At 41.7% G+C, this 12,511-nt stretch overlaps 1 protein-coding gene across 1 annotated transcript; it reads right to left on the bottom strand.

The window, feature by feature from the left end:
• Positions 1-4,179: 4,179 nt before the first annotated feature.
• Positions 4,180-12,236, bottom strand: Cdx4 (caudal type homeobox 4). Its single transcript, XM_052170114.1, has 3 exons — positions 11,735-12,236; positions 5,645-5,790; positions 4,180-4,386 (listed from the first exon to the last, which is right to left on the bottom strand). Exons 1-3 carry the CDS (start codon positions 12,234-12,236, stop codon positions 4,180-4,182), a joined length of 855 nt encoding a protein of 284 aa, XP_052026074.1.
• Between the last annotated feature and the right edge of the window lie 275 nt (positions 12,237-12,511).

The raw sequence follows: 12,511 nt of genomic DNA, 5'->3' as shown, positions 1-12,511 counted from the left end.
AATTGAGCCGGGCGGTGGTGGCACACGCCTGTAATCCCAGCACTCTGGGAGGTAGAGGCAGGCAGATTTCTGAGTTCGAGGCCAGCCTGGTCTACAGAGTGAGTTCCATGACAACCAGGGCTATACAGAGAAACCCTGTCTCTTAAAAAAAAAAGAAAAGAAAAGAAAAAGAAAATTGAATGCTCAGAATATTGGAAATCATATTGTCATTCCTCTTTAGGCATGACTTGTGTTCCTTGCAGTATCTGTAGCTGTTGCTATTTATTTAACACTGTTCTAAACCACTGTTTTATAGTATTTATTTTATCTGTGTGCCTGAGTGTATGTATGTGCACTACATGTTTGTATGAGTCAATGGAAGTCAGAAAAGTGTGTTGTATGCCAGGGATGCTCTCTCTCTCTCTTTCTCTCTCTCTCTCTCTGTGTATCTGCTGTGTCTGTCTGTCTCTCTGTCTCTATTTTTGTTTCTCCTTTCTGGAGCTGAGGAATGAATCCAGAACCTCTTACTTGCTAGGCAAGTGCTCTGCCACTGAGCTAAATCACCAAACCCCTTTGTACCATTTTCTAAACTCCTCTATCAGGTTATCCCAGTGTCAGACGAGGTTGTACTGGAAGAAGAAGGTAGAGACATTTTCTCTGGCAGAGAACTAACCTTTGGAGTTATCTAAAATGTTTGCTTAAATACAATTAAAGGCAAAGAGCTTCAACAGTCTGTGTAATTTGAGTTTATTGTTTTGTAGCAATTATCTCTCACCTCCTGGAGTTCCCGCCTGCTCAGGGACATTTCCTGCAGTCCTTGAAGAGAAGAAGGCCTTTTAAAGGCCTTTCTGTTTTGAAAGGGGTTAGAGAAATGACTGACAGTTTAAGTGTCTGTCTCTTCCGATGGCGTTTGTGTTTTAATTAGGTAGCTGCAAACTAGAGGTTCAGAGATCAGAGAAATTAAACTCAAAATCCATGTTTTACAGATGAGGATGACACTAGAGCTCTGAAAAGATGAGGCTCCAGGGTTAACTCCTGAAGATAGGAAGCAATAAATCTCCAGCAGAGATATTTTAAGACTGAAAAAAGAGAGAGAGAGATGGAGAGACAGAGACAGAGAGAGATTGAGATTGAGAATTTCTGTGAGTTTTGGAAATGGATGAAAGCATGTGGGGCCTTCCCAAACATGTTAAGAGGTTTAAAACTAGAAGAAACCTTTAAAAGGCAATACAAAAAACCCTTAAGAGACAAACTAATGACATCCCAGTCTCTTATTGGTGAAATGACTTAACTAAAAATCACATTGCTCTTCAGTTACAGAATCAGGTAGAACTAGAAACCGATCTATTACTATTCAACTCACTAGTACCTTTTAACATTATTTTAATATGTACCTTTACTATCAATTTACAATATTTTCCTGGATGATAGACACACAATATGGAACGTCTTTGCTTTGCACTGCCATTCGGAAGATTTGATGATCAAATTTGACTCAGGTCTGCAGCTACTTTTCAAACCTATTCATTAGAATTATATGAGACACTCAGTGATTGTCAATTATTTGCGTCTCTTCTCAGTAGTTTATTCAAGTATGAAAATGAGAGCCCAAAATACCTATTTTAAGGACTGAACCTAAATTATATAATGTGACTATTTCTATTGATGAAACTCTAATGAGTTCTTACCCATTTGTTATCAGAGTTGTAATCACTCTGCTGTAATTATTTTGCAGTATTTTTTTTTAGGATGGAGTGAGATGGGCAGGGTCTCATGTAACCCAGACTGTCTTCAAACTAATTCTATAGCCAAGTGTCTTCTAGTCTCCACATCTTGAGTTCTGGGATTACAAGTCATGAGTTACTATGCCCCATTTATGCTGTTCTGGAAACTGGACCTACAGCTTCATGCGAGACAATCACTCTATGAATTGAACTACATTTCCAGCCCCTTTGCCGCGTTCTTAATGCATAAGTGACAACCAAGACGTTGATGGTTTTTGATATATGTAAACACACTGCTTTGCAGACTGATGGCTACCATTGAAGTGTTCTTCACACCGCCTTTCAATATATTTCTCCCTTCTGGTCCTTTCTTACTGGCTCCCCCTCTCTTCTTGACTTGACATTCAAACGTTTCCACCAAAGAAGTGGCCAGTTGTCTGGATCCTAGCCAACAGTGGAAAACTTTCCTTGGGCCTTACTTCCTCCTGTATCTGGAAGTAAGCCAGGTCCTCCCAGGTATCTTTCGTTGTAGTTGTTCACAATCTCTAAGATAAGATCAGAGGGGTTCAGTAAAGTACTCGAAGACTGCAACACTGAATAAGTTGCAAAGACTCTTCTGCAGTGTACAAATCACTTGAGGATGGGAAAAATAATATGCATAAATTTGAAAAGTAATGAAAAAAAAAAAACCGTCCCTCCTTAATTCTCATTTGCCTGACTGAACCCAGGTGGCCATTTGTTAAATTTCCATTTCTGCCTTGCTCCTACCCACCCCTTCCTTATTGAAGCAAGCTACTTAGAGTGAACCTTTGAGCTCTGGTGTTATCTTTCTTCTGTCTACATGCCTCAGTATATACCACTGTAATATAGCCATAAAAGTAGGGGATATATCCTTTTCTCAGCACCCAGAGAAATAACAAACATTTTTTCAAGTGAAAAATGCCTTTAATATGCTATTAAGAAAATTCAGTATTTTCAGCATCTAGAGAAATGGAGAAACATCAATAGTTTTACAGCAAGAAAGGGCAGCTTCAGCCAGGCAGTGGTGGCGCACACCTGTAATCCCAGCACTTGGGAGGCAGAGGCAGGTGGATTTCTGAGTTCGAGGCCAACCTGGTCTACAGAGTAAGTTCCAGGACAGCCAGGGCTACACAGAGAAACCCTGTCTTGGAAAAAAAAAATCCAAAAAAAAAAAAAAAACAAAAAAAAAAAGAAGAAGAAGAAAAAGAAGAAAGGGCAGCTTCCATGTAAATGTGGTAGTTGCTGCCAAAGATGTGTCTTTTGTGTGTTAGGAATGAGGTTGGACTTATTATTGCAGACAGATCACCATCTGTAGACAGAGAGGTCCTCATCAGTATTCATAATGGCCTTATTTTCTCTCTTTGGAAAATGACATGATGCTCACACCTCATTTTGCTCATCAGTAAAATGGGTGATTCCTTATAATATATTGGAAGGAATATCCTTCCAAGAGGTCAGGTGAGAAGTGGAAGTTTTTTTCCTTAAATCTTCCAGCATATATTGATATATCCTCAGTAGGAGCCATGCAACTAACTGTAAACCCCTTTTCTGACATTGCCTGAAGGGATGGGAAGATACAGTTCTTATTTTCAGTCCCCAAGCAGGTAATTGTGACACCTTGTCTTTCAAAGAGAGATTTAATCTTTGGCCATTTTGATGTGTGAACAGTGCATTGTACCAACACAAAAGCTCCAGGCCACCCTGCTCACTACAGCACCTTTGCTTGCCCAGACCGTGCTTTTAAGTGGTGAACTGCTTCCTTTGAGAAGGCAAGGGTGTTTGTTCTGTATGCTGAATATCTATCTGTTTTGCTAGCAACTCAGTTAATCTGACCTATATTCTTCTAGTCTGACTTCATTGTTTTGACAAGATTTGAAATAGATACATCTTCTAAGTTCTATGGTGAGGTAATTGATAGCAGGTGAGTATTATTCAAGGGGAAAATGATCTCTATTTAATTAACCAATGGCAATAGATTTGTAATCCACTCCTAATACTGTTTTACAAAGTTGGCTTGTAAGAAAACTGGTTGTTTTTTAATTACGCCCCCAAAAGATACCTCCAGATAGAGACATTTATGCTTACCTTCCTCCTATCCCCTAAAAAGACCAAAATCAAAGAACAAATACAAAAGCATATGCACAAACAAGTTTCTGAAATTGTGAACAAAGTTTCAAGGGCTCTTGAAAGTCTTAAAGTCTAGACTTTAAGGAGCAAAGCTTATAACACAGCTTTCTGCCCAGCCCCCATATGACAACATGGAATAAGAGTTGTCTGGGGGTGGTTTCTGAATATTAGAGTCTTCGGAAGTATCTCCAACTCATCGTGTGTCTATTTGTTTGGAATTGTGTCTTACAAAGAATTATATCCAATCTCAACTGCCCTGCTGTTATCTTAGAGGCCAAAGAGATGCTGTAACAGATGTAATAGATGCTTTGGTTTCTCTGCTCCTGTTTCATTCGGAAACTATGACCTGCTGTATCTCAATTGGCTGAAATCCACGGACAGCAGATGGGGTGGTGAAGAAAGCATTAGGCAGTTCTCCGGGGCTGATGGAGCCAGAGTCACTTTGCACGGACCCTCCACTGTTCTCAAACTGGGAGATTTTCTTTTTGATCATCTTCCTCTCCTTGGCTCTGCGATTCTGAAACCAGATTTTCACCTGAAATACAAAATGCCTTATGCTTAGTGGTTACAACACCCTAAGTATAATCAACACAGCGATGGCGGCTCTTACAAGGCTCCTTCATGCCCATCACTTTATTTGAGCCTTAGGGTAACTGTGTGAACTATACCCATTTTACAGGTTCGAAAACACTGTGGCTCAGAGAGGGCAGACGCTTTGTAAGCAATGAGATTGAAGTCGTCAAACCTAGGACTACCGAGTCTGAATGCAGAGATCTATATATTACAACTCACTTGCATCCTCTGTTACCCAAGTAGAAATAACTATATAACGATGCTGAGGACTCCTGATGAAAGAGAAAGATTTAAATAGCAACAGTGGAGCCGGGCGGTGGTGGTGCACATCTTTAATCCCAGAACTTGGGAGGCAGAGGCAGGCGGATTTCTGAGTTCGAGGCCAGCCTGGTCTACAGAGTGAGTTCCAGGACAGCCAGGGCTATACAGAGAAACCCTGTCTCTAAAAAAGCAAAAAACCAAAATAAATAAAAAATAAATAGCAACAGTGATTACAGTTGGTCATTAAGAGAAATGTCCTTATATTAAAAGTTAACACCTAGAACTGGGTGAACAAGGTCATGAAATACCATCTATTTCTTGTTGGAAATCAACACAAGAATGGTATTAATGCTCCTATTTGTGGTTGGAATGTAAACTGCTTGAGATAAGGATTAATGGATTTTACATTTCTAGACTTTTATGATTCCAGCATCACTCCTAGACTTAGGGAAAACTTGCCAGGTGCTCATGTAATTGCCAAGTCTGAATGAATAGAGACTGCTAACCTTTGCTGTAACTTGATCTTCATCGAGTATTCCCAGTAAGCTAAATTCGGGGCAAGCATCATAACATCATACAGACCAGAGAAGATTACATTTCCTAGTTTGAATAACAGAAAAGCTCCATCCATGCAACTGCACACCAGTTTGACTGATGGGAATCAGACAGCAACCATAGTTGTGAAATTTCCACTTTTCACACTTGTTAGTACTACTTGAGGGACGTTTGACTTGATTCTAGAATTATATTGGACCTCTCTTTGTACCTCTCTGCTCAGTCTCTTGCTCCCAGGCCCACATGATACCCACCCATTAAATAGTTAATAAATCCTCTGGCCAATGAAAAACATAGGGTGAATATGGGTTTAGGAGCACCTAGAAAAGCATCTGTCTTCTGTTTTGCTATTTCCTCCAAACACTAGCCAATTGAAATGACTATGTGGAAATGTTTGGTAATACCTGTCTTTCAGAAAGGCCCAGGTTAACTGCCAGCTCTGACTTCCTCCGGATGGTGATGTATCTATTGCAGTGAAATTCCTTTTCCAGCTCCAGCCTTTGATGATCTGTGTAGACCACACGATATTTTTCTTTTGTCCTGGTTTTCCCTGTTGAGAAAGCATGACATTTCATCGTAGTCTTCTCTTCTGGAGATTATTTGAGTTGAGGGCACACAGTTACTCTTCTAACTTTCATTTATTATTTTGAAATATAAAGGAATTATATTTTTAAACTAAATATGTCATGCCAATTTCTCCATAAATGCACTATCATTTGTGGCCACGTTATCTATGCCTAACTCGATGTGAATATAAACACCCATCATTCTGCTGAAATAATCAGTCAAATTACTGCTACTCTACCATTGACGTACTGTTCTACCAAAACTTTTAAATACTTAAACACTCAACCCACAGTTTTCATTACATTCCCATCTAAATAGAACAATTGAATTAACAATAATGGCAACAGCCACCATGAATTACACTGTGCTTTTTTATTGTTGTTGTTTTGAGACAAGGTTTCTCTGTGTAGTTCTGGCTGTCCTGGAGTTTGCTCTGTAGACCAGGCTGGCATCAAACTCATAGAGATCTACCTGTCTCTATCTCCTAAGTGCTGGGACTAAAGGTGTGCACTACCATACCAGACCCTCATGAATTACATTTTATGCAATGCTTTCGTGACTGCTTCCCATGATCTTATCTACTCTGTTAAATTACAAGGAGAATGTTATTGACTAGACAAAGAACCTGAGGTTTAGTATAGGTAAGTGAATTTGTGCTGGGAGCCTAGGAGGGTAAACCCAAGCTTCCACCTTTGACTCTAGGGTCAGTATGCTGTTGGGAAGTATAATCCCACATGAAGTAAACTATTCTGGAATCCTGACATTGTAGTTATGTGTATTAGTAGGAGGAATTTGTATAGTTTGAAAAGAAAAATTTTTATTGCTACTTAGCAAATTATGTTTCAAAAATGGCACCTAATGTTTATTAGAAAACGTTGATATTTTTCCTGTGGGGGTCTTAAGGCTCTTTTATTTCCAAGTGAGTACTGAACGGGGGAAGGAGGGTGTGTTGACTTAGACAGACTGAAGTGAGGACTCCACGTGCTTTGAAAAGATATCCAAACATTTGATTTGTGTTACAACATCTAGCTAATTTCTTGTGCTTGCTTTCAAATAGAGTTTTATTCTTCCTTTCAAATTTTCCAAAGGTGATTAGGAAGTCTCCCCTTTCTTTTCCGTTTCTCTAACCCCCTCTAGGATCTTGCTTTTTTTCCTCTGTGGCTTTTAGAGAGTTCTTCTGATCTTCTCTGGTTGTTTTTGATGTGAGGTTTGGGCCCCCCCCCCCCACTTGTAGGACAAAGACCTCTTTAAAGTGTGTCCCTAAACTCCATTGAGGTGTTAAGATGCAGCACAGGCCTAACAAAGGAGCTGCATGGCATGGATCCCATCCTCAACCCTCTTTACATCCAGGAACCTCAACCAATTGGCTTGGAATTTACAAGCCCTAAACAAATGTCAGACACCCTTTCATCTCCAGGAAGAGGAGGAGGCATGGATGTAGAAACAGATCTACCTTAGGATTCAACTAAATGGCTGGAGAACTAATGGGCTACTCAGTGCAAGGAAACTTCCCTCCCTTGAAATGATAAGCCCCAGGTCCCAGCCAATTAACTTTCCTCAAAGGCCCAAACTTTGAGCCAGATTTCTGGATCCATGCAGAAACACAGGAAAGGAGGAATCTGGCTTTTGGCGTTTCCCAAAGACAGAATGTATACTGAAGGATGAAAACGAAAATCTGAGGTTTAATTTGTTTTTAGGACCTCAGTTGTAGAATCAAACTTTATCTTTGAGGAGATAGTTCCTAAAAACCCTTCCTGGTCAAAACAGGGACTGAGTTTAAATTTTAACTTGAAACAGGGAGGTTAAAATTCAACTTGTGTGTGTCTGTGTCTTCAGTTCAGTCAATTAATCAGTAAATATAACCAGACTTCAAGAACTCTGGAAAGATTGTAGTCCTTCCCCACCCCCATTGGCCATAAATTCCCCTCTTGCAGTTTCTTCTGAGGACAATAAAGTCAAGACCAGGCCTCTTTATTTGCCATGAAAATGCTCACCCTTTCCGGCAATATAACCTTCGAAGAAAGGGGCAATGACAAGAACTGAGATGCATATCAAAGCTGAACAAGTGTTAAAAAGGGTCTGTAGGCCCAATCTGATGATAAGCCCCAAAACCCCAAAGACAAGGGAGTATACTACCTGCACAGTTTACAAAGAGAAAGGAATGGAAATTTCCTGGCACCGGTCTCGTGCTGCCTTCTCAGAATCACGGCTCTTTCCCCTATAGCCTCTTCCCCTGGGATGAGTGAAGGGATTTGGCCACTTTCTGGTAGAACATAATGTCCAGATTCCCACAGTAAAGCCTAAGACTAACAAAGCATGAGGAGGACTTGTTTTTTATTAAGTTCCTCTATTGTCCAAGAGACAATGACATTTTGAGACCAGGGGACTTCCCTCTCAGTCGATATTGTGAGTTCATTTAGGAAAGGAAAAAAGTCTAAGATTTATTAAAGAGCTACTTCCACTCCTCTGAAATGAGAATTTTGTTACTTCTTCCACAAAGACTTGATCACCTCCATAGTTCACAATGGTCCTTCCCACCACCCAGGAGGCAGTACCCTCACAGTTCACAAGGAGATGTCACTATATAGGATGACACTGTCACCATAAGTGTGGTTGAAATGGTATCCCATGAAGAGCCTAGGAGTCAAAGTGATATTAAGCAGAAAAGCCCATATGAAGCCTCAGGATCACAATGGTGATGACAATGGAGAAAAACTTTTCACCTAATGGCAATCCTTTACTGCTTTTTAACTAAAATTCACATCCAAAGTCATTTTGAAAACTGTCCAACAAAATATGAAAAACTAAGGAAGACAATGACAAAAGCCTCAAGGATTGTTAAGCAATTCAGTTTATGAAGTGTCCTAACTGAATACAGCTTTTAAAGTATTTCCTTAGTGGTGAGTGGCTTAATTAGACTCACCCAAATGACTTCCTTTCCTTTTGTAAACAGGGAAGCCTCTTTCCAACTCTGCTGAGTGTGCAGCCTGGCCAAAACTCATAGAGGGCCACAGTTCTGTACTAAAGAAAACAGTGGAGAATGACTTGTTCTCATACACTGGCGTTGTTTAAAATGTGACACTGCTTGAAAATATTAACCTTGATAGAAATGTTTGCATAAGATAGATTGCATATAATGACATGTGTTTGGAATAGAGTACTAAGAAAGCTACACAGCACTGGAGAGGCAGAGATAGGTGGATCTCTGTGAGTTCTAGGCCAACCTGGTCAACAGAGCTAGTTCCAGGACAGACATAGCTGCACAAAGAAATCCTGTCTCAAAAAACCACAAAAAAAAAGCAAAGAAAGAAAGAAAACTGTGTACAAATAAAAATAAATGCCTTTTAAATTAGATTATTTGGAAAGCAATGATTTATTCTACATGTCAATCTCCTTGCTTTAGAAATCACAGCTGGAATGAGTGCTACACACACACACACACACACACACACTCACACACATACTCTCTCTCACACACACACACTCTCTCTCTCTCTCTCTCTCTCTCTCTCTCACACACACACACACACACACACACACACTTTAACTTAAGTTTGTTTCAATTATCTTCATTAATGAAGAAAAAAAAAGCTTTCATGGGATTGCCTTAATTCAGGGAAGGGCTCCTTCCAGTCTGTTAGTCACAGAATTTTTTTTCTCTCTCAGCCCTAAACTATAATGTTCCTGTGCAATGGTGTAAGGTGAGCAGAAAGCTTAGGAAGATCTGACTTGTCCATTCACTTAACAGACATCTGACATCGCCCCCTTGCTAAGCATATAAGGGAGTATGCTTTGGTTCTGAGTGCCCAGGAGGATGATGATATTGATTTTTGTGGAGTTTATGGCCCAGTATCATGAAGGATACCCAGTGAGTCTAGAATCTCCAGAACTTATACAAAGCAACACTTATGTGTGTGGCGTGGGGTGCTCTCATGCATATCTATCATCTTCTTAAATCATCGACAAATAACAACCTGAACTACAAGAACATGCAAAAGGGTGGTATTAATCTACAAGGAATTCAAATGAAACAAATGTTGATGCTAACAAAACTTTGTCTATAGAGCAAGTTACCAAGAGTCCAAGGAGCTGCAACTGTCATTCTCCTAAACACTGAAGAGATGAAGGCACACGGACTAAGGGGGGTCCTTCTCAACTTTTTTGGGCATCAGAATTACCCAAAGAAGGCTGAGGTATATATAGAAGGCTTAAAGCAAAACAGACAAAACGGTCATGTTTCCCCTCGGCAACACAAAGACAATTTGTCACAACTGCATTTTCCTATTGTGTCCTTTCCCCCCCACACTGTTTTCCATTCTAAAAACCAAGCTAATGACATTTTCCCCTACAGTATTTCAAAGGACAATCCTAGAGAGTAGCTATTTTTATGTCCTTTTAAAAATATGTATTTTGCTTATTCTTAGGTTTTGGTGAGTGGATGTTAATTTTACCCAGAAGATGAGATGTCACAACAGCTCTGGGGATGAATGGCCTACCCTAGCCTCATTTTTTTTTAAAGTTCCATAACTCACCCATATTTTCTTCTTAGAAAGAGGTTAATATAAAGTTATAAGTAACACTTAATATAAGTGTTACTTTTAACTTGGAATCTCTACCCTAGTTGTAAAACTGGAGCTTCCTCCTTCTGGCTGAAAAGTTTCCTAAAGGTAAAAAATGGTTCCTCCCTATCCTTTCACCTTTGCTATTTGGAGGAGCGAGAAGGAAAAACACAGGGTTATAGAGATCATGGACATCATGGACAAATAATATTGAAATAGCATTGCCTCCCCAGAGGAATGAATTGTGATAGTCAAATGTCACTAATTTTCTCTAATGACAGGGAACAAGTATTGGAATAATAAGAAAATGTTAAGAGAATAACCACAGCTGAAAACAAACACTGTCTCCCAGCCCAAGATTAAAGCGGAGTCCTCCTTTCCTCTAGGCTCGCGCCTCCCTCCCCACCAGCTAGCTGTTCCCAGTGGTTTCCCAGCAGGGCTTACTGGTCAGCGACATTAGACCTTAAACTGGGACCCTTACACCTCTTCGCGTTTTAACCCTGTCGCAAACTTGCATTCTACTTCTGCATTTGTGACCCCCTGCTGAAATAGCAATAAGAGCTTTAGGCACTTAGTGTGTGTGTGTGTGGGGGGGGGATAATAATACTCGGAACGGTTGTGTGCCTGACGGGTGTAGGGATTGTGTCCTATGAAATGACAGCTCATTGCTGTAACCTTGTTCATTTCAACGCTCCTTCGGTGGGTAGGGACATTGGAAAAAGGCAATAGGCTTCAAGACATTTCTAATTTGGGCGATGGAAGTTGTAGCTTCCTTGGGCATCTTGTAATGAGGCCGGTTTGCTGTGGAAGCCTTCCTAGGCTGGGCTGTCAGTTGCCAGCTAAGCACCTACTAAGTTGAGCAATCACCAGTTTTCAGCGAGGCTGCATACTGTAGGGGTTTGGAGATAAGACCGGCAAGCACCTAGACAGCCTTAGCTGTCCTCTCACCCCGGTCATCACTTGTGCTTCTGTTTTTCTCTCGGGACGACAGGATTGGATCCAGATCCTTGTGGTTCGACAGGAACACTGTCCATACCCTTACTCCCTTGACTTATCTGGGAAGGGTAAAACCAAACCAAACCAAACCAAAAATCAACCAACCAACCAACCAACCAACCAACCAACCAACCAAACAAACAAACAAACCAAAAAAGCCCACCTCAACAACGCCCAGGAGAGGTTTAGTTCCAAGCGCTACTTTTAACCGGCTTTGAACCTAGGCGCAAAGGAGGGAATTACTTATCCCGCCAGCCAGCTACGTTGTGGGTTGCTTAGTTGAACTGTTCTGCGGAACGCGGGATGAAGAGTAAGAGGGTAGCGGACCAAGGGTAGAGAAGAGAAGAAACAGCGGGACGATGGATTACTCACCAGTCACCTGCACGGTTTTGCGCATCCACGCGTAGGGGCTGTGGCGGCTCCTGCTGGGAGAAGTGGCACCGGAGGTGCCCGACTCAATGGAAACCAGTGACTCGCTGGCCGCGTCTGGCAAGTTACCGCCGTTGCTTGCACCGCTGGTGGGGCCCAGAGTACTGTAGTTTGGGGAGCCGAAAGCTGGGGAGCTCGAGGTCATGTCGTTCATGGGCACTGTGCCCATTGTACTGGACGGCCCAGGGTATGTACCCCAGTCTTCTCGGGGCGGACTGTAGGGTGAGCTCCAGGCTCCCAGCGAAGGCCCGTGAGGATCCATGTTGGACATATGAGGATACCCCATGTAGTGTGGGTAAACTGGGGCTGCAGTAAAGTTGGAGGCAGGCAGAGGACTACCACTGCCCCCAGAGGTGCCCACTCCGGCTGTGCTGCTTCCTCCCGGGCTCCTGAGAGTGCCTGGGTACATGCCCGCTTCTTTTTCTAAAAGGCAGCTTCCATACATGGTGACTTGGATAGAAGTTGCCCCCTAAGCCATCCTGAGGTCCCTGTAAACTTAGCGCCAACCCCAGTTTGAGAGGCAAGAGACTATCAGTGGGTCAACACGAGCCGCGCTGCTAGCTCCTATGCGCGGCTCCGACTACTCCATCCTTCCTTTCCTGCTCTAAATTTCCAGGTGACTGGTAGTGGGCTGTAGGAGGGTTACCAAAGGCTGGGCTGACGTCAAGGGGCTTCAAGCTTTTACATAGCATTTGCATTCAAATGAAGGGCCATTTAACA

This window comes from Apodemus sylvaticus, chromosome X (genome assembly GCF_947179515.1).
Source record: "Apodemus sylvaticus chromosome X, mApoSyl1.1, whole genome shotgun sequence".
NCBI classification, from domain to species: Eukaryota; Metazoa; Chordata; class Mammalia; order Rodentia; family Muridae; genus Apodemus; species Apodemus sylvaticus.
This window is presented reverse-complemented; position numbering and strand designations above follow the sequence as displayed.

Coding starts and splice junctions, on each gene's coding strand:
- Cdx4 (XM_052170114.1), bottom strand. CDS start 12,236: ATGTATGGAAGCTGCCTTTTAGAAAAAGAAGCGGGCATGTACCCAGGC. Junction 5,791..11,734: donor CAAAACCGTGCAGGTGACTG/GTGAGTAATCCA, acceptor CTTTCTCAACAG/GGAAAACCAGGACAAAAGAA. Junction 4,387..5,644: donor TGGGCCTTTCTGAAAGACAG/GTATTACCAAAC, acceptor TTTGTATTTCAG/GTGAAAATCTGGTTTCAGAA.